The following is a 26898-nucleotide window of genomic DNA, read 5'->3' as shown; positions in this document are numbered from 1 at the left end:
AAAGAATAATTTAATTTATTTGAGTTTACTACTGGAGAAATCATAGGACCATAGTGCTGTAATGAGCCTGTGATTCTCATAGGTTTACACTAAATAACAAAGTTACCCCTCATTTTCAACTAATGTTGTTTTTCAGGAAGGACTGTTTTTCCAATTAACTCGCAATGGACCAGATGCATTTACATTAGGATAATAACCCTCTCCAGTGTCAGTCCAAAGTCTGACCAACCAAGAGGCAATGTCATTCGATCTGTTTGCCAAATGTCTCTATATAAACCCCCTCTCTAATAACAGCAGACACTAGAAAGCTCATCTCACACCCAGAGAACATAAAGGTAAGAACATAATGTATTATATCTTATTGGTTGGTCTCATTGGTATAATAAAATAAAAATAAATATACTATAATATTTTACAGCAGGTTATGCAGCCTGCTGGATGTGTTTATTTGCAATACTGTATGTTTTTTATGTATACTCCGTGCTTATGCATTGACAGATATTTACTGTAGATATTAATATGTATGTTGAAATTGAAATTCTCTGCTCTTACCCATTGTAGAACATACTACTAATCTATGAATTCTGTCACAAGCCAAACCACATGAAATGTTCAAGTCCTTGTGGAAATGTGGACATGAATAGAAAAGCTTGACGAGCCCCTTAAAGACAGGCCTGATGCAGGACAAGACCTATCAGTCTGTGATGCACGGAGATGATGCTACACAGATTTCTGACAAAATATTTGAGGTAAGTAAAAAACTGTTATAGGCAATGTACATTTTATACCATCATTTTTTTATAGAATATGAAGGCTATCATTTTAAAAATAGAAATATGTATTGTACTGTACATTTTTGATTAAACATATATTTTATTCTGGGTTTAGAGCAGATTCAAAGTTATGAATAATGAATAATCTGACTAAGAATTCAGTTTGTAGATGTGGTAGTGTAGACCATATCGTAATAGAGTACTGTTCTGTACTGATGTTGCCACAGTGGGCTCTACAAGGTGACTCGGCAGCGTTGGAAAAGCACTCAGCCCACCTGGGTGTCCGTGACCATGCCAATGCTAGCCCTCTGCACTATGCCACCTCACACGGGCACATTAGCACCATACAGCTCATTGTGCAGTTGACTGGTCCAGATGGTAAGACTTACATATTTACTTATGTATTTATGTTAATATAATTATTATATTAATAAAACTTGAAACTATTTTTTATATTTTTTATTTATGCAGTGGTACCACGGGTCATAGGGAATATCTTCCTTATTGTCCCCACATTATCCCAAAAATCTATATTTTTTTAGTTTTATCAATCATATATTATTGATGTATTGAAGAAAATAAATCTCTATCTGTGACCTTGATGAAGAACTGAGTGCCAGTGATGAGGAGGGCAACACGTCATTACACTGGGCTGTGCAGAGGACCCAGAGAGAGAGCTGTGCTTGCCTTCTGGACCTGGGAGCCAACCCGAACATCCTCAACCGCCGCCTCATGTCTCCCCTACACATGGCTGTCAGCCTCGGACACAACACTCTCATTGAGGTCCGTCCCCTACCTGACCCCCCATTCACCTCTACTCTAGTACACCGCAATTCTAACACCCCTCTATTCTTTAATACACCTATATTATACTTCTAAACTTCTAGCTAGCTCACCTCTATGGAGGATGCTATTATTTATTCAGTCTAATAACATATATTATATGACATTAGGGGTGGCAGTTAGCCTAGTTTTTAGAGCATTGTGCCAGTAACAGAAAGGTCGCTGGTTCGAATCCCAGGGCCGACAAGGTGAAAAATCGGTCATTGTACCCTTGAGCAAGGCACTTAACCCTAATTGCTCCTGTAAATCACTCTGGATAAGAGTGTCTGCTAAATGACTAAAATGTAAGAAGAAAAGTCTAATGTATATGATACTATATTATATGTAATTGTGTTTTTCCACAGCTATTACTGTCTCACAGCAACACGGATGCCAACTTGGAGGGAGAACTGGGGAACACACCTGTAATGTTGGCCTGCTGTGTTGATAACCATGAAGCTCTCCATCTACTTGTGTGTGAATATTGAATATATGGCCACTGTATAATTTTCTAATTGTTTGTTGTTGCATGTTTGAACAAGGAGACGTGTGTGATTAATTGTTCATTATTGGTGTCCTACATTCGTTTTTTTGTAATGCAACTGCTACTAACTGCACTAATTTCACCTGCTGTTCTCAGTTTAAATATGGAGCCAGACTATGTCAACAGAACAAGCTGGGGCATTATCCCATTCACGCAGCAGCCTTTGCAGGGGCCAAAAAATCAATGCAGGTGGTTCTTCAGAAAGGTAAATAAGAAACATATGTCTCCGAGCCCCAATGTCCCTCCTACTGTACATATTGTTTTATATTTTGGTAATCAAACAATATTCATCAGATAATTCTTACTCACTCATTTTCTCTGCTGGAGGTGAGGAAATAGGTTACTCAATTGAAACGCACATCAACTATGTGGACAAATCATTCAGTACTCCTCTTCATCTGGCCGTCCGTGGAGGCAACCTGGAGGTGATCAAACTCTGCATAGAACAGGGAGCTAAAATGGACCAACAACAGGTATTTCAACTGGTGATGATGAAGTTAAGAAGCTTTTGATATGTAAATAATCATTCAAACTGCACCTACAAATATCATATACCGTGTCTGGATTTCAAAATCGAACACAAAAATAACTTTGGTTCTTCCTCAGAACCATAGACAAAAGCACATATATTTAGAAGGCTTCTGAGTAATAAATAATACCAATTAGAAACCTTAATGATAATTTTCTTCCAATAGAAAACAATGTAAATATCACAGGCATTCATTTGAAAGGTTCTTAGAACTGAGATTCATACAATGTGGTACGGTAAGTAACAATAGGTTATTATGCATCCATAATCATCCACCCATAATTAGTACATTATCAGTTCATGTTACTCCCACGAGACATTGGAAGATGACCACTAAATCTAATCTGTAATCTGTAATATCCTGACATCATTTCAAATTGGTCTGATTGATTGTAATGTATTTATTTTTTATTTAACCTTTATTTAACTAGGCGAGTCAATTAAGAACAACTTCTCTGTCATGTCTTTGTGCTTCTCTTTACAGTGTGACAAATCCACAGCCCTCCACTTTGCCTGCACCCAGGGAGCAACCGAGGCCGTCAAACTCATGCTATCAGCACATGATAGAGTCTGTGATGTCATCAATCTCACAGATGGCGCTTGCCAAACCCCACTGCATAAGTAAAATACTGTAGTGTACACCGTATGTATTTTCATTGGACAATGTTTTGGGGTAAAAATGATATCCCGCTTTCTTACTTTTTTATCATGTTTTTCACCAACAGGACAACAATATTTGACCATGTTGAATTGGCTGAATACCTAATTTCAAAGGTAAACAGAACATGAAAAGAACCACCTGAAAGAGAACAGAATGAATATTTACGGTGTTTCATAATCTTCTTCTTTGACAGAGCGGAGACATTAATGCCATTGACTGTAAGGGTCATACCCCACTGCTTTTGGCAACAAGTTGTAGCGCATGGAAAACAGTGAGCCTTCTTCTTACACATGGTAAGTTTCTCAAAGAAAGGCATACAGTATGTCTCCCACATTAAGTTTACACTATTGTATGGTTTGTTATACTCATGTTCATTATATTTTAGGGGCTAATTTGAAAATAAAAGACAAACATGGCTGCAATTTCCTTCACCTTGCCATCTTGCAGCCTAAAGGTCTGACAAACCTTCCTCCAGAATTCTTAAAGGTAATATTCTATCATTCATCGACCTGACAGAACTTTTAGTAACAATGATGAAGCCTCCAAAATGACTACATGGTCCATGTTCATTTTTAAGGCATAGTCATAAGTTCTCAATATTGCAAAGATGAGCTCATATATTTCTATTCTTGTGGGGATCTTGTAGGAAGATGTAGGGCATCACTGCCACCTATTGTAGAGAAGTTGAAACAAACGCAACACTGTTAGGCTTTGTATTGAAGGTAAAATATTGAGACCATGTATTTTCTAGTAACATGTAGAATCAAACAGTCACTATTTACAAATCATTGTTCGATCTAGAGGACAGTTTACACTTGGTTTGTTAAACTCCTGAGGTGACAAAGTTCTCATATCATCTGTTCCTACACAGTGCAGCAGTGTGAGAGAGCTCCTGGATGCAGAGGACAATGAGGGTTGTACTCCCATGCACTATGCCTGCAGACTGGGCATTCCAGAGTCAGTGAAGAACATGCTCAGACTGAACGTCTCACTGGACCAGAAGTCTAAGCAGAAGAAATCTGCACTGCATTTCGCAGCCGAGTGAGTTACTTCTGAATAAATTCAACACTCTAAACTTTTAATACATGACTGACCAGTTGACTTACCTTTAAAGCAGCAATCAGCAGTAGAAACGATAACAAAGCAGCCTCCCCATCCCTGGTTTGGTAAGAAGCTGAGGGATAGGGCTGGAGAAATGTAGTCGCTCTCAAATTCATAGAGAGAGGAATGGATGCAAGGATTGACCATCTATGATATCAACATTATAGTTTTAACCATGTTTTGGGGCTATAGTGTTTGTTTACATTTTCTTTGTTTACAAACATTGGAGTAAAACAAGCTTATATTTTGCATTCTGATGGGGTACGACAGTTGAGCTAAGGTCAGGAAGCATTCAGGAAGCATTTATAAGTTACATTCTTCAAGAATCAGTGGGTACATATCATGAATGTGTAAGTCCAAGAATGGATGTATATATATTATAGAATATTTGTCTTTGCTAACATTTTCATGAGCAATCTTTTCTATTCCAGGTATGGGAGGATAAACACCTGCCACAGACTCCTGGAGAGCATGACCAACACCAGACTGCTGAATGAGGGAGATGAGAGGGGAATGACTCCCCTCCACCTGGCTTCCCGTGGTGGCCATGTTATAGTGGTGGACCTGCTGCTGCGGAAAGGAGCGCTGTTCCACAGGTACAGTACTTCAGACCTGCTACACACACACACACACCATTATTACCCTCATCAGCACCTGTAGAGGTCCACAACCAAAGTCTGTTGAGTGAAAACCAGGGTCTTTATCTTTTTACTACTTTTCCCATTTTGAATCAGCTGCAGTAGTAATTAATGTTTACTGTATGCCATTGCAGTGATTATAAAGGTTGGACATGTCTACATCACGCTGCAGCAGAGGGATATACCCAGACCATTATCATACTCCTGGCATCAAATATCAAACTGCTGGACAAAACAGATGAAGACAGGGTTTGGTTTCTCTCATTTTCTACATTCCCTTACCCCGAGGTGTGCTCATCCTTGTCTTTTTCCTTTTTATTTTGCTTAAGGGTTGTAAGATGTCTATGTTGAAATACAGAGGAAGTATTCCACTTATATAGATATCATTCTTCTTTCTAAAAAAGTGAATCTAAATGTTATAGTTGCAGGTGCATACAATCCTCTGTTCTAATTTCAAAGTGCTATGTTTTACTGTTGGTGCAGAACACAGCGTTACATCTGGCTGCCAGAGAGGGCCATGCGGCTGCAGTGACACTGCTCCTGGGCAGAGGGGCGCAGATAACGCTCAACAAGAGTGATGCCTCCTTCCTCCACGAAGCTGTTCTCAACGGCAGGAAGGACGCAGCCATCGCTGTCATCCACAATGAGAGGTTGGTCCAATGTTATAAAATACAGTGGATACTTATTCTCGTAACTACTTACAGTATGTGCTGTTATGATGCTCTGACAGTACAGTGATGTGTTTGATGATTGGTATTGAGTTGAATTGCATGACAGTGCCATATTGACACGTACAATATAACCTGCTTGTTTCAGATGCGCTGAGGCTATGCTATTGTTCAAAGTGAAGTCAACTAAGCGATGCGTTGTCATGGACATGATAGAGTTCCTGCCAGAGTCATTCAAGGTTAGTTGTACCCAACAAACTATGCATGAAGGAAACTATCATAAAGGAAATGGATACAAATCTCTGCCATTTCCCAGTCAATGTTGCAATGGTGCAGTGTTTCTCCACAGCATCTTTTGGACACTTGTGTAAAGGAGTCAGATGATGACATAAATAGTACCAACTACTCTGTAAGTCTGTTCTCTCTATTCTATATCTGATATTACTTATTTAAAACTCAGATTCATTATTGCTTAATCAAATTCTAAAACACGTTCCAGGTAGGGTATGTGTTGTAATGTAATATAATTTTTTATACAACAGATCGAGTACACTTTCAGATGGCTACAAGCTCCCATGCATGTCATTAAGCTTGCAAAAGCAGACAAAAGCTTCGACTTCCAGCCTCTCACTGCTCTGAATGTGAGTATCCACTGTAATACTGTAGACTGAACTTCACAGTTTTCAAACATGGTATTTTGCTCCAGAGTTAAGGACAATGAAGTTACCCCAACTAACATTTTAAAACAAAACAGTACAGTATCAGGAACAGGTCATAGGTGTATTTGTCATTCCCACAACACAACATTGCTGGATAAATGAAAGGAAAACATAATTATCTGATGTGTTGTCAAAGTCTGTGTATTGTTTTTTTTTTTACTAGTACATGGTGAAATTTAACCGCATAGAGCTTTTGACCCATCCTGTCTGCAAGAAGTATCTGGAAATGAAATGGTGAGTGACAATTCTAGACTGCATATACCTGTATATAATATATGAACGTTAGCATCATACTACTGTCTCCAACACTGTAAATATTGGCACCATCAAATGAAAAGTTGTGTATGCCATGCTACCGAATATAGCAGGTCATATACAAAACATATGTTAATGCATAGTCACCTGCGAATACTCACCATATAGTTTATTTGATCTATTTAGGAATGCCTATGGTATGAAAGTGCACCTGCTAAATCTGGCCATCTACTCACTTGGTCTGGGGCCTCTGACACACATCATTCATACTCTGAAGCCTATCCTCAACACCAATGTCACCAATACCACGTCACCATCATCATCATCATCATCATCATCCGTCAGCATGGTGACCACATCCTTTGACGAGGTGCAGTTTAAGATCTGATTACATCCACAACAAGACATTAGACTTATTTTTAAGTGTATGTGTCTCACACGCCAGTTCAATAATAACTTCTTCATCTTGACAGCAATGCTACATAATCACCACATGCATGTTCCTGATTCTTGCCATGAGTCTGTACGCAGTTGGCAAGGAGCTTGTGCAGATAGTTCAGCAGGTAATCATAGACATCTCAAGCTGTTCTAAATACTGTAGCCCTAAGCCATGATATGTGATTTATCTGGTAGTGCGATTCAACATGATGTCAAATATATTGTAACGTTAACCCAACACCTGGCAACCTTGTCAAGGGGTTTGGATCACTTTGCTTAACGGCTAAGGTGTTGGGTTGACAGTTGCTGGACCGGGGTTCAAGTCCCAGTCAGTGCTACCCCCTGGAATTTGCTACAATATTGAAAAATAAGTTAATGTAATTTGTTTCTATTCAAGGGTTCAAAGTACTTCTGTGATGTGACCAATGCATTGGACTGGGGTTCTGCCATCAGTACGCTGTTGTTTGTGATCCCTTTACTGATGGACCTGAAGGACACATGGCATTGGGAGGCTGGTGTGGTGGCAGTTCTTCTATCCTGGATCAACTTTCTCCTCTATTTTCAACGGTATGGAGACTGAAAGTTATTTTTGCCATAAAATAGTGTAGGTTTACTGAGACCCATCTTTGAAGTAACATTTATATAAATTGATTAAATAAATGTTTTGATCAACAAAAGCAATTTTAACAAATACATTTACTCTTGGTCCACAGGTTTGAACGCGTTGGGATCTACGTGGTGATGTTTTTAGAGATTGCAAAAACTCTTATAAGCATCATTGTACTCTTCTTCTTCCTGCTGCTGGCATTTGCCTTGGCCTTCTATGCCCTGATGCTAGATCATGTATGTTTACAGGACCATATAGATATACAAATGTGATGATTGAACATTGTATTGTGTCTGTGAAAAACAATGTCTGTGAAAATCTGTTTAAAATGGCAGATAACTTGTACCTGTATTTGTATAATGCATTCCTACAATTACTTGTTCCTACATTGTTGTTCCCAGAAACATTTTGAAAATAGAGCTAGCATACCGCTAGTAATCATGCAAACATTTGTCATGATGGCTGGAGAACTCAACTACCAAGAAAATGTCCTGAAGCCATTTCTGGGAGGGATTCTGCCTTTCCCATATTTGACCTACTGCATTTTTGTTATGTTCACCTTTGCTGTGCCCATTCTCCTCATTAACCTAATGGTAAGTCCTAAAATCCTACATGAAACCATTTATCTATACTCCCTTTATAAACTTCTGATGCTTCATTACAACTACATGACTACATATTGTGTGACAGATTGGCTTGGCTGTTGGTGACATAGCAGAGGTACAGGCGAATGCTGAGCTGAAGCAAATTGGAATGCAGGTGTGTTTTGACTTCTTTGTTGTGCTTTTTCAAAATCATAAAGCATTTTCAAAATCTTTACTAGTGATTGACTGGCAGGATCTTAAAATAAGACATACAGTGCGCGAAAAAAAATATTTGCCACCTTTCTGATTTTCTCTATTTTTTTATCTTTTTTATACTGAATATTATCCTATCTTCAACCAAAACCTAATATTAGACAAAGGGAAGCTGATTTACAAATAACAACAACAAAAAAGTATACTTATTTTATGTATTTAATTAACAAAGTTATGCAACACCAAATTCCCGTGTGAAAAAGTAATTGCCCCCTTACACTCAATAACTGGCTGTGCCACCTTTAGCTGCAATGACTCCAACCAAATGCTTCCAGTAGTTGTTGATCAGTCTCTCACATCGCTGTGGAGGAATCTTGACCCACTCTTGCATGCAGAACTGCTTTAATTCAGTGACATTTGTGGGTTTTCAAGCATGAACTGCTCGTTTCTAGTCCTGCCACAAAAATAGAGAAAACCAGAAAGGGGCCAAATAGTTTTTCACGGGACTGTATATTATAAATCATTATTCAACAGATTGAGCTTCACACTAGTCTGGAAGAGAAAATGCCATACTGGTTAATGAAGAGGGTTGATCAGATCTCGCTCACTGAGTACCCTAACAGAGCCTGTGACGGAAAGGTATGTCCCTTCTACAAGTGGTCATTTTTTTCAAGAATATGTTGCTAACTGTCATTTGAATGTTTGTATAAAATTGAAGGGCTTTCAAACTAAAGAACAGAACAAATATTTTGAGATCTTCTCAAAGGACTTTCTTTAGTTTATATATTGATGATCTACAACATTTTTGAATCACTTAGTTTAAAGGATTGTTTAATCAACTAATATTCCACATGGAAATATTCATAGAGAGACATGGAGATTGCCCAAGCCCATCATAGGACACTGTTAGTATTTGGTATGGGAGGCGCTTGGTAAACGACATAGTCATGAATAGTTTGAATCTCCTTTAACAGAGAGAAATGTTATTTTCAATGCTGGGTATGGGGCATGAGAGAACCACTCTCAACCTCACCTCACATCCACCTACACTTATGGAACAGGAAATCAGTAAACAGAAGTACAGGTAAGTACTTAGTTCACACCAGTTGTTTGTTTGACCTTATTTAAAAACAACAGCAGAGCAATACACTACAAGTATTAACATTAAAATGTTTATCTGCATTTAGTTTATCAGTATTAAAACATGTATGAGTATTTAGTGCATTCTGTAAATGTTTTATTAAGTGCTTCCATTCTACACTCTTTTTGAGACTATTCAAATAGATCATCTATTCATTCTCCAGGTTGAAGGAAATGTCTAATATTATTGAGAAGCAGCACAACCTTCTGAAGCTGATCGTTCAGAAGATGGAGATCAGTTCAGAGGCAGAAGAGCACGACGGTCCTCAGCTGTTCCAGGGCTACAGGGACAAGTCCCTCCCCTGTCAGAGCAAATGGAACCCTCTACTGAGGGCACTGGCAGCCAGGAAGTAACAACAACACATATATTATCATCAGCATCCTACTAAATGTACTGTACACAAAACCAGGGGTACGATTAAGAAGGAATGTCGAGGTATGGTATCACCATTGTTAACAAAAGAAGACTTGGTGCATCCTCCTTGATTTTGACTATTATTAATACACATAACCACCCCCCCTGCAACTACCACCACCCTTAAAACTTATCATAATTTCACCCCTGCACATCACCCATCCAATAATGCAGTTAAACTAATTGACATAGTGTTCCTTTAGTAATGCACATTACAGTATGTAAGGAAACACAAGTGTCACAATTTAAAATCATTTCAATTGTAATTTGCATGGTTTTCTGAATCATTTGGTCAAATATAACCACATGGGGATGTTTGCTCTTGGTATTTTCAAATGGTCATAAGATAGGACATATACTAGAAAAGTAGTCAGGATTATACATTTATAGTATGTGTGCATGCTTGATAAAGAGCTTTGAGCACCCCATATTTAAGTGTCCTTTAAACAATATTACTTGTTATGGTGTATTAATTATTAATGACATGTTGTTTATGTAGCTGACTAGAAGGACAAGGATCTGATGTGTATACTGAATCCATTATGTTTTTCTCTTTTTGGCATCCTCTGTGGGCTCGGGCATGGGTTTCTTCCTCTTGTTTTCACTGTGTCCTGGAGAGAAATACATTTTAAAAAAGGACAGCTTATTTGAGTGTCAATCCAATGAGTCCAGGACCCGTATTCACAAAGCGTCTCAGAGTAGATGTGCTGATCTAGGATCAGGTCTCTCCTTGTCTTATTCATCATGATTTAAAAGGCAAAAGGCTTTGTGAACACAGGCCCAGAACTACAGTATGAAAACTATTGATAACACATTATTACACTTTGTTTGAGAATTGAATGCCTACACACGTTCTCCAATCAATGAATCTTGTAAGTAAAACAATAGCCCACTGTACTATTATGGTAATGTTTGGGGGTCATGTATTAAAATGGGTTCTAACCTGAAGCAGGGCTCCTTCCCTCCTCTCTGTCTGGATTGGGACTGTGGGAGGAAGTCTGGGAGGAAGTCTTTACATGATGATGAGGAGGACGGGAAACAGGGGCCCGGGAGGCGTGTGCACTAGAGGAGTGTGCAGTAACAGTTTGTCTGCACTCCTCCTGTTGGACTGCGGCATTAGGCTTTGTCCCTGGAGAGAGGAATGGGGGTGTTGTAAGTACCAGTTACCTCCTACAGTACATACAGTCTTCAATAGGAAACCCTTCAATGGATTTCCATGCATGGATCAGGAAAGACATGGAAATAAATGAACCTAAACAGGTGCAACCATCGATGGATAATGTTGAACTGGACAGTTAATTGAAAAATGCATAAAAAGGCACATAGTGGCGGAGACGTTGTAAAATGCTGCAAAATCTTGAACAGGCCATATTGTAGTGAAAGTGGTGGCTTATTCAATAAGCTGCATTATTTTGGGGCATGGAAACACAGGAGAGAGAAACATGCTGTATCGTGTGTGTAAGAGAAAGAGATCAGTCTGTTGTTCTATATTGCATCTTTTTTATCTGCAACAACGCTAAATATTTCCCTGTAAATAATAATCCCTGCACTGGGCATAAGCGTTGGTTTTTAGGAACTTACTGCTAAGAGTTAGAATACAAGGTGTAATTTCTAAATGTGGTAGTGCATCAGCAGTTTTTCTCTTGTATTGTAGTGGCAGTCACTCAATTAAGATGTCAGTTTAAAAAAAGAAAACAAATTGGGTGAATTAGTCTAGCCAGCTATCTACACCTTGTAGTAATCATGGCCGAATTACTGACCAGGCACACCCAGGACATGTGCCCAGGGGCCCTGCCCCAATTGATTTTGCTAGTCATTCTCACTCAAGATATCATATGAACATGGCATAAATCATGGCAAAATGTGTAGAATTTCAGGAAATTATCTTTTTTTTATTTTTATTATCTTTAAAACTGCAACATTGTCTCTGTACCCCGTAGAAAATTATGTAGAATTGCAGTAAATGTACTTAGAAAAATAACTAATAATAATTCTCTCCGCCGTCAACAGGGGGACCAAGAAAATGTTTTTAGCCGGAAGGTGGGGGGGATACCTAAACCAAATCTCGTTTTGGCCCCCAAAAACCTAGGGCTGGTCCTGGCCTGAAATGTAAAGATGGGGAGTTGATCATCTCACAGAGATACATGTGAATGAGGCTAAACAATAAATGCATGGAACTTTATCAAGTTTACCCAAACTACAATAAATTGATTATGGTCCTAGTAGCTCTCATGCCACTTTATTATGGACTCAGCTGACCCATTGATATCATGCACATGGCAATAATATCCCCCACTGATTATGCCTTCACACCACAAAGATAAGTAAATGACAAGACTAAGCCATTTCAAGCAAAAGACTAAAGAGAGAACACATGTAGAAAGATATCTAGAAGATAGAAAGCACATCCATGCAGTTAGTACAGGAGCATGCACTCACACAGAGAGACCTATCCTCTGTAATTAAAGCAGCATTTAGCAACTCATGACGATGAATTGCTTGTTCTGTTAAAAGAAACCGCACACCACGCCACCCAAGACTGTTTGTCCCATCCCCAAAAAGGATGAAATTCATATTTATTGATTTTAAATTGTTTTACAAAGTACACAAAATTTGTTGTATATTCATCTATAATTTATATAATGAATCATTAATTTGTGCATGGTTATGCAATCATAACATTAAGACTGAGAAACATTTATTGGCAAACATGCTGAAATGAACAAAATAACTAAATACACTCGTATTAGAACAAATAAAATAGCATATTAACACTTTCTACAGGCATTTTACAAAAGAAATGTTACTAACAAAGGTTAGACAAGCAATCAGGTCGTAAACAGGGTTTTAAAGCAAGGGTTAAGTTTTCCAGTTCAACACTCATATTAATGTCCAGACGAAAAAGCAAAGTCATGCTTTATCTAAATGCACAATGCGTTCCTTGTCCAAAACACTATCAAAGGCAATAAGCCCATGGAGACTGCAATAGAGCGAAGAAGTGCATACAGAAAGACAGTACAAACAAAAGTTGTCTGGTCCTAACTTACCCAAACGCAAGTAAAAACACACCATCCTAAGCCAAATTGTTGACAGCTCCAATTCATAAATACATTAACAAAATGCATAGAACATTTTATTTTCCTAACGGACACCTTGACCGACAAATGCTAACAAGGGAAAAACAAAAAGTACATACATCCAAACAATGGTATAACATTGTTTTTTAAGCTCAAGTTTGTGCTGGTAATGTTCCAGGAGATTACTTGTTATCCAGTCGCAGTAGTTGTTCCTTACCATTGATGGTTAGTGATCTTAACTGTCCGTCTTCTTCCACCTCTACTCGTTCCTGTCCATTCTCCACAATTCTAAAGTATGGGGGAATTTAAGATACATTTTAGTGTTCCTTTTCTAAATCAATGCACTTCTAAAAGAATCAATGGTAAAGGATACACTTTATCATCAGATGCTATCTAGCCTAATTGCAACTAGCTATCTACTGTTCTTTTTCCCCTTGAAACCATCACAATTAAAGACAAAAAAAATGATCAACTTCACTGTGTGGTTAGAGAGCTAATACTATTCTAAAGTACCTTTTTGTTGTGATTTTCCTGCCGTTGATGAATTTGGTGGAGGTTGACACAGATCGGAAGTTGCCCATCCCACCACCTCCACCCCCACCCCCACCCCCACCGCCAAAAGAGGTGGAGAAGGCGGTGAAGCCGCCGTGGCCGCCGCCTCCTCCCAGATGACCCATGTGGCTCATCTGACCCATCTGACCCATCTGACCCATGTGACCCATGTGACCCATGTGTCCAAAAGAGGTAAAGCCTGTCAGAGAACAGAGAGATGGCATTCAGTCATGGATCCATAACAAACAAATCTAAAAATGCTATAGATTGATAGCTGTAGGGGAGAGAGGGGTAAGTTGTGCCAAAGAATTAGTAGAGCCACCCCTTGTTTCTGGGAAATCATACAGAAAAATGAATCATGTGACCAAATATTTAGGAAAAGGTCATCATGGAGTCAGTCTGAAGGCAGAAACCACATGAAAAGTGGTAAGCAAGTTAGGTCCAAAAAGTAGATTTTCAAAAGTAAAATAAATGTAGTGTGTTATAGGTTTCATGATGTTTTTATCTAAACCAAAGTAGATCATTTTAAGACCGTTTTACACATCAGCATGAAGTGCATCCTTGTAGCTGTGTGGGCTAATATAGTCAAAATAGTTACTTTGGGGTAAATTGTTCCATTTGGCCAGGGCCAAGTTGAGCCAATGGCTAATCGATATACTCCATACAAAATGATGATTGGTCAGTTTTATGCATAATATGCACAGTATTTTGAAGACACGTCACATTCGTGTGATTAGTGGGTGAAATTGGGGAGAAAATATATATAAATGCCTTCCTCGGTTGGGTTTGTCTTAACTGACTTGCCTAGTTAAATAAAATTTTAAAAACGTCTTGAAATATATCTAGATATCTTTGTTAGAAATAATACAATATCTCTCTTGATGTAGTGATACCGAATGTAAAAAAAAAAAGAATGGCTTAACATACCCGACTCGCCCCTACAGTTTGACAGTACAGACAGGACCTGGTATTTCCCAAGAAAATACAGTGTGAACTGGTAATTAGTTACATGTAATAACATAACAATTAAAAGGTTTGTTTCTTTGGAATACATTTTTTAAAGAGGGACCAGTGTTTCCTGACCTGGTTCAAATGCTGTAAAACCTGCACCGAAGGGTGGGAAGCCTCCGAATCCCCCGAAGAAGGGACCCCCCGTCCGACTCCTGCTCACCCCCCTGTGGTGCCTCCGCCCTCCACCAAAAAACTCATCCCCAAACGGATCCCCTCCTGCATGAGAAGAAAAGAAAAACCGAGAAGAGAAGAAAGACTTCAGTTTCCAGATGACAACTCAAGCTATAAACAATGAGAAAGACTGCAAGCTTTCAGCTATAGGTCAGCAGGTAGGTCGCTAGTTCGAATAATTGAGCCAAGGTGAAAAACTGCCGATGTGCCCAAGGCACTTAACCCTAATTGCGCCAGGGTTGACATTGCTAATGGTGGACCCTGAACCTAATTTCTGAGGGTGTCCAAGGGAGAGTTGGGATATGCAAAAAACACATTTCCATTTCAGGACAAATATACAGTGCCTTCAGAATGTATTCATACCCCTTGACTTATTACACATTTTGTTGTGTTACAGCCAGAACTCAAAATGGATTAAAATGATATTTTATACACAATACCCGATAATGACAAAATTAAAACATGTTTTTAGAATTTGTTACAAATGGATTGAAAATGAAATGTAGAAATATCTGATTTATACAATATGCACACCCCTTAGTCAATACATGTTAGAATCACCTTTGGCAGCAAGTCTTTCTGGAGAAATCTCTAAGAGCTTTGCACACCTGAATTGCACAATATTTTTAACTCGGCCACTTGGGAACATTCACTGTCTTCTTGGTAAGCAACTCCAGTGTATATTTTGCCTTGTGTTTAAGGTTATTGTCCTGCTGAAAGGTGAATTTGTGTCCCAGTGTCGGTTGGTAAGCAGACTAAACCAGGTTTTCCTCTAGGACTTTACACGTGCTTAGCTCTATTCTGTTTCTTTTTATCCCAAAAAACTCCATAGTCCTTGCCGATTACAAGCACACCCATAACATGATGTAACCACCACCATGCTTGAAAATATGAAGAATGGTATTTAGTGATGTGTTGTATTCACCCCAAACATAAGTTATTTCTTTGCCACATTTTTTTACAGGTTTAGTTTAGTGCCGTATTGCAAACAGGATGCCTGTTGATGAATATATGTATTGTGTACAGGCTTCCTTATTTTCACTCTGTCATTTAGGTTAGGATTGTGAAGTAACTACAATGTTGTTGATCCATCCTCAGTTCTCCTATCACAGCCATTAAACTCTGTTTTAAAGTCACTATTGGACTTCTCTCCAGCAACTGAGTTAGGAAGGACGCCTGTATCTATGCAGTGACTGGGTGTATTGATACACCATCCAAAGTGTAATTAATACCTTCACTCAAAGGGATATTCAATGTCTGCTTTTATTTTTTTACCCATCCACAAATAGGGCCCTTCTTTGCGAGGCATTGGAAGGTAGTCACTGGCATGTTTTATCATTGGACCCAGCTTTGTCAGCTGAATTTAAGAATCCACCACTTACTGTATATAGGAGGTCGCAATTTACGCGATAAATTGGTCCATGCCAACTGCCAGCCACGACAAACAAAAAAAATCAGCCAGTCTCTTTTATGCCCTCTTCCGAACGGTAGCTATAAATGCAGAGGTTGTGCATAGTGCAACAATATGATGAAGTGTGAATATTTCTGCCACCCACATACAGGAAAACAGTGCCAAATAAATGGCATTATTATGTGCTCCACCACCAATGTTAACTACATTATTAAATGTCCATGTGGGCTGTGCTATGTAAGTAAAACTTCTCGTTCTCACAGAAAATCTGTGAACATAAAAGTTAAATTAGGAGAAACGACAGGGATTATCCAGTCGCAGTACATTTTAATGACCCAAAACATGACATTTCTACCTTTAGATTTTGTGACAGAGAAAGTTAAGATATGAGACAGGGGAGGTGATATAAATAATACTCTAAGCAAAAGAATGTTTTGGGATTTTCACCCTCCAGACATTATTTCCTAAAGGTCTTAATGATGAAATGCCTATGTATGTTGTGTTGTAAATGTGAACATGAATTATGCCCCTATCAAGAGCAGTGTGCGGGTTTCTTCTATTTTCTCATTTTATTCAACTGTTACCATGCACCTGCAAAAAAGATAGCTCAGATGTGCGAGTGCCTTTTGATGGTAGTCGTTCAAACATCATGTTAAACATTAGTATTGCACAGTTTGAGTCCATGCAACTTGTTAAGCACATGTATACTGCTGAACTTATTTAGACTTGCCATAAACAAAAGGGGTTGAATACATATTGACCCCAGACATTTCAGCTTTTGATTTTTCATTAATTTGTAAAAACTTCTAAAAACATATTTCCACTTTGACATTATGGGGTATTGTGTGTGGGTAGACCAGTGACACAAAATCCCAATTTAATAAATTTTAAATTGAGGCTGTAACACAACAAAATGTGGTGGAAACAGTCAAAGGGTGTGAATAATTTCTGAAGGCACTGTAAGCAGGACATAAATAAGTACCCACCAAATTATTTGTATTATATAAATAGATCTAATAATTGAAAGTGAATGTAATGCAATTTACTAACAGTAAAACTCAAATTTAGTAGATGCTCTGAACTAAATTATTAATATTATCAGTTGATAGAATGAGCCTTCTAAGTCTATAGTAACCAACCCAACATGGTCCTCATAAAGGACGACTGGCTCCCTTTTTCCTCTCCGTCCTTCCTTCTCTGGCTGCCGCTTTCATCTCTGTCCTTCATTCTCTTTGCTCGCCTATTTCCTACTGATTGTCCCTCACTTCCGTCTGCAGCTGGCTCTGACAATATATATATATTTTTACAATGTCTTACCAATACTCAAAAAACAATACTCAGAAATGCTCACCAAAGAAATCAGCAAAAGGATCTCGACCCCCAAAGAACTCCCTGAAGACGTCTTCTGGATTGCGGAACGTGAACCCTTCGTTGAAGTGATCACCATTGTGGTAATGTCCACCTAAATGAAAACAAAGGATAAATATGGTTAGTGGAAATAATAATAAGTGTTATGATTGTTTATTATTACAGATTTACAAAATTAACACTTCCACAAAATAAATGCATACATTTGAGAAATCCGCCAAGAGCCTAATAAAGAAAGGACTCACCACCTCCTCCGTTGTTTGTTGTTAGACCTTCTTTACCATAGCGATCATACATGTTCCTCTTGTTGGCTACAACAGAATATGAAGAAAAAAGTCAACTCCCATCAAAACAAAGTGAAATTACTCAAACAGCAAGATAACAAGTGAAAAACACTATGCTTGCCAAGCGTTCAGGTGGAAATCATTCTGGGTCAGTACCTGCAGATAAGCGTACATCTCTTATGGGATTATTAGGAGGAATTTCAAAAGGAATCAAATGCAATCTTTTTCAACCTCAACTACTCACATTGCATTAACACATAGTTCAACAATAGCATAACTGTTGTGGGCGCTGCTATGGTATGTGAACAAACAGTTTCCTTGGCAAGAAAAATATATATATTTTGGTTAGATGGACCTTACATGTCACGGATGCCGATATCAGTGCATTATTCATAAATACTGAACAAAAGTTACAAAAATGCTACATTTCAAAGATTTGACCGAGTTACAGTTCATAAGTAAATCAGTCAATTGAAATAAGTTCATTAGGCCCTAATCTATGGATTTCACATGAATGGGAATACAGATATGCATCTGTTGGTCACAGATAGACTACATTACCAAAAGTATGTGGACACCTGTTCATTCAACATCTCATTCCAAAATCATGGGTATTAATATGGAGTTGGTCCCCCTTTTGCTGCTATAACAGCCTCCACTCTTCTGGGAAGGCTTTCCGCTATATGTTGGAACATTGCTGCGGGGACTTGCTTCCATTCAGCCACAATAGCATTAGTGATGTTGGGCACTGATGTTGGGCGATTAGGCTTGGCTCGCAGTCTGCCTTCCAATTCATCACAAAGGTGTTTGATGGGGTTGAGGTCAGAGCCCTGTGCAGGCCAGTCAAGTTCTTCCACACGGATCAACAAACCATTTCTGTATGGACCTCTCTGAAAAAGGAAAGGGCCTTGCCCAAACGGTTGCCAAAAAGTTGGAAGCACAGAATTGTCTAGAATGTCATTGTATGCTGTAGCGTTAAGATTTCCCTTCACTGGAACTAAGAGGCCTAGCCCAAACCATGAAACAGCCCCCGACCATTATTCCTCCTCTACAAAACTTTACAGTTGGCACTATGCATTGGGGCAGGTAGCGTTCTCCTGGCATCCGCCAAACCCAGATTTGTCCGTCAGACTGCCAGATGGAGAAGCGTGATTCATCACTACAGAGAACGCATTTCCACTGCTCCAGAGTCCAATGGAGGCGAGCTTTACACCACTCCAGCCAACGCTTGGCATTGTGCATGGTGATCTTAGGTTTGTGTGTGGCTGCTCGGCCATGGAAACACATTTCATGAAGCTCCCAACGAGCAGTTCTTGTGCTGACGTTGCTTCCAGAAGCAGTTTGGAACTGGGTAGTGAGTGTTGCAACCGAGGACAGACAATTTTCAGACACTTCGCGCTTCAGCACTCGGCGGTCTTGTTATGTGAGCTTGTGTGGCCTACCACTTCGCAGCTGAGCCGTTGTTGCGCCAAGCCGTTTCCACTTCACAATAACAGCACTTACAGTATACCGGGGCAGCTCTAGCAGTGCAGAAATTTGACAAACTGACTTGTTGGAAAGATGGCATTATATGACGGCACCACATTGAAAGTCACTGAGTTCTTCAGTAAGGCTATTCTACTGCCAATGTTTGTCTATGGAGATTGCATGGCTTTGCCCTCAATTTTATACACCTGTCAGTAACGTGTGTTGCGGAAATAGCAGAATCCACTAATTTGAAGGGGTGTCCACAGACTTTTGTATACATAGCGTACCTTTAAAAATATATATTTAAGATCAGAAAACCAGTCTCTGGTGTGACCACCATTTGCCTCATGCATCGCAACATATCTCCTTCACATAGTATGCAGGCCATGGACGAACTGGGACATTTTCAGCTTCCAGGAATTGTGTACAGATCCTTGCGACATGGGGCCCTGCATTATCATGGTGAAACATGAGGTGATGACAGCGGAATGGCACGACAATGGGCCTCAGGATCACGTCACGGTATCTCTGTGCATTCAAATTGCCATAGACAAAATGCAAGTCTTCATTGTCCGTAGCTTATGCCTGCCCATACCATAGCCCCACCGCCACCATGTGGCACTCTGTTTACAACATTGACATCACCAAACCGCATGCCCAAACGACGCTGGCTTGGTTACATGTGGTCTGCGGTTGAAAGGCTGTAGTAGTAAGTTTTAAGTTCCTCGGCGTACACATCACAGACAAACTGAATTGGTCCACCCACACAGACAGCGTTGTGAAGAAGGCGCAGCAGCGCCTCTTCAACCTCAGGAGGCTGAAGAAATTCGGCTTGTCACCAAAAGCACTCACAAACTTTTACAGATGCACAATCGAGAGCATCCTGTCGGGCTGTATCACCGCATGGTACGGCAACTGCTCCGCCCACAAGCGTAAGGCTCTCCAGAGGGTAGTGAGGTCTGCACAACGCATCACCGGGGGCAAACTACCTGCCCTCCAGTACACCTACACCACCCGATGTCACAGGAAGGCCATAAAGATCATCAAGGACAACAACCACCCGAGCCACTGCCTGTTCACCCCGATATCATCCAGAAGGCGAGGTCAGTACAGGTGCATCAAAGCAGGGACCGAGAGACTGAAAAACAGCTTCTATCTCAAGGCCATCAGACTGTTAAACAGCCACCACTAACATTGAGTGGCTGCTGCCAACATACTGACTCAACTCCAGCCACTTTAATAATGGGAATTGATATAAAAAATGTATCACTAGCCACTTTAAACAATGCCACTTAATATAATGTTTACATACCCTACATTACTCATCTCATATGTATATACTGTACTCGATACCATCTACTGCATCTTGCCTATGCCGTTCTGTACCATCACTCATTCATATATCTTTATGTACATATTCTTTATCCCTTTACACTTGTGTGTATAAGGTAGTAGTTGTGGAATTGTTAGGTTAGATTACTCGTTGGTTACTACTGCATTGTCGGAAATAAAAGCACAAGCATTTCGCTACACTCACATTAACATCTGCTAACCATGTGTATGTGACAAATTTGATTTGATTTGATTTAGATGTGCTGCCAAATGCTCTAAAACAACGTTGGAGATGGATTATGGTAGAGAAATTAACATGACATTTTCTAGCAACAGCTCTGGCGAACATTCCTGCAATCAGAATGTCAATTTCACGCTCCCTTAAAACTTGAGACATTTGTGGCCTTGTGTTATATGACAAAACTGCACATTTTAGAGTGGCCTTTTATTGTCCCCGGCACAAGGTGCACCTGTGTAATGATCATGCTGTTTAATCAGCTTCTTGATATGCCACACCTGTCAGGTAGATTCATTATCTTGGAAAATTAGAAATGCAGACTAACAGGGAGGTAAACAAATGTGTGCCCAAAATTTGAGAGAAATATACGTTTTTGTGCATTATGGAACATTTCTGGGATCTTTTATTTCAGCTCATGAAACATGGGACCAACACTTTACATGTTGCGTTTATATCTTTGCTTAGTGTATCATAAATACTGTTCTCTCGACTTCAAACACCTTTCAAAATGTATGACTTACCATCTGACAGAACTTCATAGGCCTCAGAAAGTTCCTTGAACTTTTTCTCTGCCTCTTCCTTATTTTCTGGGTTTTTATCTGGATGCCATTTTAGTGCCAATTTTCTGTACCTGAAAGTTTAGAAATACATTAGACAGCAACTCAAGGGGCCTGTTTCATACAAAATGTCATTATCCCAGTATAGATCACACATTTAAAATATCAGAAAAAGCCATCTACATCTAGTGCCAGTCTATTGCAGGGATGGGCAACTGGCAGCCCCCTTTTGTATGCCCGCAGATCAATTTCCCAAAATATTTATGAAAAATAAAAATAGAATAGCAGTTAGAATAATAGAATGCAATTTCCAAACGTGGTTGTGCATCAACAGTTTCTCTTATGTCAGTCACTCAATTAGTTACCTGACGACAAACTGAATTCTTCCACTGCTCCATGTTCACTACAAACTGTACTTCAGTCAGACTGCCATTGTTGAAGTCGTTTGTGGTGAGGTCAAAATGAGGGGTGTGATACAAAAAAAGTCATCAGCAATTGGATCATCTCTGTCCAATCAGTCTCAACGCCAATGATGAATTTTCAAAATGCCCCTTCACCCAAGTGTGTTCTGGCTCTGGCCCAACCCATTGGTTTCTGGGACCAACCAGAATGATTAGAATGTGTTTGAGTTCTAGAAATTGTCGGAGAGGCACTCAGATCCAGACTCATTGCGGAGAACAAACTAACATTGGCGTAGCGTTTGCGTAGCCAGGCAACTCAAATTAGACCATGTCAGCTAAAATGATTTAGATTAATGTATCAATCTAAACTTGTAGTAATCATGATCAAATTATGAACCATTGATTTTGTTGCTCGCACTCAGATATCATATTAACATACCCTGAGTCATGGCAAAATATCCCTTAGGGCCCCCTCTGACTGCATGTGTGGGTATGGATGTGGGTACACAGACCCGCAAACCACTGCAGCCCCTCATGATGAGTTCAGATCAAAATTTACCCTCCCTGATCTATTGGAATACATACAGTGCCTTCAGCAAGTATTTATACCCATTGGCGTATTCCACGTTTCGCTGTGTTACAGCCTGAATAAAAAAATGAATTCTCTCACCCATCTACACACAATAACCCATAATGAAAAAGGGAAAACATGTTTAGACATTTTAGCTAAATGTATTGAAAATTAGATATTTAATTTACAATACAAGTGCTCACACCCCAAAGTGAATACATGTTAGAATCACCTTTGGCAACAATTACTGCTGTGAGTCTTTCTGGGTAAGTCTAAGAGCTTTGCACAATATTTGCACATTATTATATCTTTTTTTTAATTCTTCAAGCTCTGAAGTTGGTTGTTGATCATTGCTAGACATCCATTTAAGTCTTGCCATAGATTTCCAAGACGATTTAAGTCCAAATTTCATCTAGGCCACTCAGGAACATTTAACGTCTGCTTGGTAAGCAACTCTAGTGTATATTTGGCCCTGTGTTTTAGGTTACTGTCCTGGTGAAAGGTGAATGTCTCCTAGAGTCTGATGGAAAGCAGACTGAAACAGGTTTTCCTCTACAATTTCACCTGTGCTTAGCTCTATTCCATTTTTTTATTTTTTTGAAATACTCCCTAGCCATTGCCAATGACAAGCATACCCATAACACAATGCAGCCACCACCATGCTTGAACATATAAAGAGAGGTACTCAGTGTTGTGTTGTCCCCAAACATAATGCTTTGTATTCAGGACATAAAGTTAATTTCTTTGCGGCATTACGTTGGTGCCTTATTGCAAACAGGACGCATGTTTTGGAATATTTTTATTCTGTACAGGTGTCCTTCTTTTCACTCTGTCATTTAGGTTAGTATTGTGGAATAACTTCAATGTTGTTGATCCATCCTCAGTTCTCTCCTATCACAGCCATTAGTTCTGAAGTCACCATTGGCCTTATGGTGAAATCCCTGAGCGGTTTCCTTCCTCTCCAGCAACTGAGTTAGAAAGGACACCTGTATCTTTGTAGTGACTGGGTGTATTGAAACACCATCCAAAGTGTAATTAATAACTTCACCATGCTCAAAGGGATATTCAATGTCTGCTTTCTTTTACCAATAGGTGCCGTTTGCGAGACATTAGAAAACCTCCCTGGTCTTTGTGGTTGAATCTGTGTTTGGAATTCACTGCTCGACTGAAGGACCTTACAGATCATTGTTTTGCACACAGAGTGAGTCCGTGCAACATATTATGTGACTTGTTAAGCACATTTTTACTCCTGAACATATTAAGCCTTGCCATAACAAAGGTGTTGACTACTTATTGACTCAAGACATTTTAGCTTTTAATTTAATTAATTTGTACAAATGTATAAAAACATAATTCCACTTTGACTTTATGGGATAACGTGTGTATACCAGTGATACAAAATCTCAATTAAATCCATTTTAAATTCAGGCTGTAACAACAAACTGTGTAAAAAGTCAAGGGGTGTGAAAATTTCTGAAGGCACTGTATACAGCACTTGACAAGGATACTTACGCTTTTTTAATGTCTTCCTGAGATGCATTTCTTTGGACACCTAAAATGTGATAATATTCCACCATGGTTTTGTAGAACTTTTTTCAACCTGTGTAAAGAGAAAACAGTAAAGTATAAGACGCAGGGCTGCACATCTTAAACTAGTTGAGTTTCTCAAATCCACAATATATACATCTCGGTGGAGTTGGGTTGCGACGACTGTGGGCGGAGCATACCTCCGACTAGATTGAGTCGCTGTCAGTGGTTGCATGGGACAAATGTTTTAGTAAAAAGCAATCATTTCAGAAATCAAAGAAAAGCACGCAGCTCGGGTGGAAAAACAGAGGTACACGGTAAGGGTGTAAGATGTTTATTTTTACAAGTTATGACTGACAGCGACTCGATCTAGTTGTCTCCGCTCAACTCCATTGATGTGATCAGTGGTGTGTATTCATGGATGCCAATGAAAGCCAGGTTTCCCCAAATATTTCACCAATAAATACATTAAAATTATAACAGAATTATCTTTAATCTCTCTGTGTTTTCAAAATGTTCTGTCAATTTGCAAGAGGCTGAATCTCACCGGAGAAATCATCCAAGCTAGGGAAACAGTGCCCCTCTGTTTCAGTATGTGTAGCCCATGTATCTATGTATTCTAATCCATCCATAAATGCGTATGCTGTGCCACTGGCCTGAGACGATTGAAGTTCAATATGTAGCCTAGCAGTCTCACATTAACTAACTAGCTAGCCCATGAAAGGAAGTCAGGCTAGCAAGCATTTCAGCTAGCTAGTTTATGACAATAAAAAGTACAAGTGTACTGTATGACAGAGTCATAGACCGTTTTGCCAACATGAGAGAGAAGGATGGCATTGGCATTCAACTAGTCTACAAGTAGGGTGAGTCAACATTTCTTGTTTTAATTGCACGCACACACACAATATTTAGCATCATTGATTGGACTCAATTGTTTTTGGTATCTTTAAGTTAGCTTAATAAACCGAAAACAAAGCATATATAGTCTTGTTGATTTGATGATGTTTAAATTATTAAATTGAAATGGGGCTGGAATAGCAGAGGCAGCGCTCCTGTTGTCTTTGTGCTGACTTACAGTTACTCCATGGTTCTAAATCAGTAGTTGTTTAGTAAACTGTTGAAAACATTAACTTGCTTGACCATGCTGCAGGTGACATAACTGTTTGTATGCAATATTTGCTTTGTGGACTTCACCGGACAGATGTTGCTCTCTGGTTTTGTGATGAAAAAACGTATGCGTTGTTGAATTTATTCCACCACTGTGTGACTTGTCTTTTTGTTGTCACTGCCTTATTGTATATCATGGTGGTGTATGAACTAATGGGTTATAAAGCAAACAATGCAATTATCTAAACATAGGTTGTAATATGGCTTTTTACTGGCTTGGCTTGCTCAGTGAATTTACCCACGCACCGTTACTGGATGCAATGTACATCATGGAGTTGAGAAAAACTTGGCTAATCTTATACAAACTACGGTGCAAATGGGCAATTATTTCCCCAGGATTCAGGGAACAAAATATCCAAGATAACAATGGAAGTACCGAAGCACCTTGAATATGGGCTAATCTTAGACTCCAATTACTTTATCCTCCTGAGACTGGACTGGCAGTTGTCTAGTAACTAATTCGTATGTCTGAGTGACAGCTGGAGGGTTACGGTGCCATAAGGTCAACGCTTTATCATCCAAAGAGGTCACATTCTGGCGCAGTGTTGAGTTTAACCCCTGGTACAACTTCACAATAAACAGGCCTGATTGACAACCCCCCCCCCCCCCGAGTCAACCACAGGGGAAAAGCTACAATAGTAAGTGTAATGAAACTCCAGGTTTGTACCATTTACTAGATTTACTAGTAACTAACTTAGTGGGAAATTACGCATTGTGCTACGCCTGCTAGCCAGGTATGTGTCAGCTAGCTAGCTACTGTTTAGTTATGTAACGTTAGCTATTTTTTTCACAAAAAAAATAAATGTAACGTTATAGAACTTGGTACAGTCTCATATTTTTCTCTTTCCACCATATCTAGCTAATGCATTTGTGCTGCTCATTATGCTAACGTTAGCTCGATAGCATAACCAGGGGTATATTCATTACGCCAATAGTTGTAAAACGTTTCGTCTGTTGCAAAACGTTTTACAACAGAAAACATTTTGCAACGAAGACGAATTTCTATTGGACAAATTCCGTTTCGTTCCGCTTGCTCTGTTTCCGTTTGGTTCTTAAACGGTTTCCGTTGCAAGACGTAATGAATACACCCCCAGTTTTGTTCGCCGTCCTGACTGTGCCTCCTAGCATGAAACATTAGCTAGCAAGTAAACACTAATAACACCAAAGCGAAAGACCATACGGAGTGTTCTAGCCAACATCTAAATGTTGCTGTAACTTGCGTTGCTGTCAAAATGATCATTATGACTAGATAGGTAATGCTAACTAACAGGCCAACAAGCTACTGTAGCTAACGTTAATGTTTTTGTGATGATGGTGATGCCCAGCAATCAAACTCAAAGTAATGTGTCACTTGTAAAACAAAAGACGAAGTCAAATTACCTTGCTCTTCAGCGTCCCAGTTTTCTTTTATAGACGGATAAATTCCCAGTGCTGATTTATAATCGTTTTCCACTTAGGGTTATTCCAGAAAATGCTGCTTTGCTCCAGAGAAATTTCAGCAGCCTTGGGTTGTTTGTGGATTTGACGTAACATCCGGTTAACGACTGCTCTTTCTTCCGTGTTTGGTGACGACGGCCAGACTATCAGTTGGCTCAACCTCGCCGCCACATATGAGGGGTATAACCAACGATGTACACTAGTATATACTGTAGATGGG

At 39.4% G+C, this 26898-nt stretch overlaps 2 protein-coding genes across 2 annotated transcripts; one reads left to right on the top strand and one right to left on the bottom strand.

Moving 5' to 3' along the window:
* Window positions 1–677: 677 nt before the first annotated feature.
* Window positions 678–11055, top strand: LOC139560003 (transient receptor potential cation channel subfamily A member 1-like). The gene is made up of 26 exons (XM_071376513.1): window positions 678–749; window positions 1001–1151; window positions 1381–1556; window positions 1961–2068; window positions 2236–2344; window positions 2467–2612; window positions 3153–3289; window positions 3394–3442; window positions 3523–3622; window positions 3715–3815; window positions 4201–4370; window positions 4862–5026; window positions 5203–5317; window positions 5552–5718; window positions 5885–5975; window positions 6086–6145; window positions 6279–6377; window positions 6619–6689; window positions 6897–7080; window positions 7184–7273; window positions 7546–7715; window positions 7862–7991; window positions 8157–8348; window positions 8446–8514; window positions 9087–9233; window positions 9837–11055. Exons 1-26 carry the CDS (start codon window positions 678–680, stop codon window positions 10044–10046), a joined length of 3279 nt encoding a protein of 1092 aa, XP_071232614.1. The 3' UTR covers window positions 10047–11055.
* Window positions 8758–26791, bottom strand: LOC139560661 (dnaJ homolog subfamily B member 6-like). Its single transcript, XM_071377654.1, has 10 exons — window positions 26622–26791; window positions 24060–24147; window positions 21540–21649; window positions 17943–18008; window positions 17681–17791; window positions 14820–14963; window positions 13698–13935; window positions 13402–13472; window positions 11051–11236; window positions 8758–10718 (listed from the first exon to the last, which is right to left on the bottom strand). Exons 2-10 carry the CDS (start codon window positions 24122–24124, stop codon window positions 10648–10650), a joined length of 1062 nt encoding a protein of 353 aa, XP_071233755.1. The 5' UTR covers window positions 24125–24147; window positions 26622–26791; the 3' UTR covers window positions 8758–10647.
* Window positions 26792–26898: the final 107 nt, after the last annotated feature.

Source organism: Salvelinus alpinus, chromosome 30, assembly GCF_045679555.1.
Source record: "Salvelinus alpinus chromosome 30, SLU_Salpinus.1, whole genome shotgun sequence".
NCBI lineage: Eukaryota > Metazoa > Chordata > Actinopteri > Salmoniformes > Salmonidae > Salvelinus > Salvelinus alpinus.
This window is presented reverse-complemented; position numbering and strand designations above follow the sequence as displayed.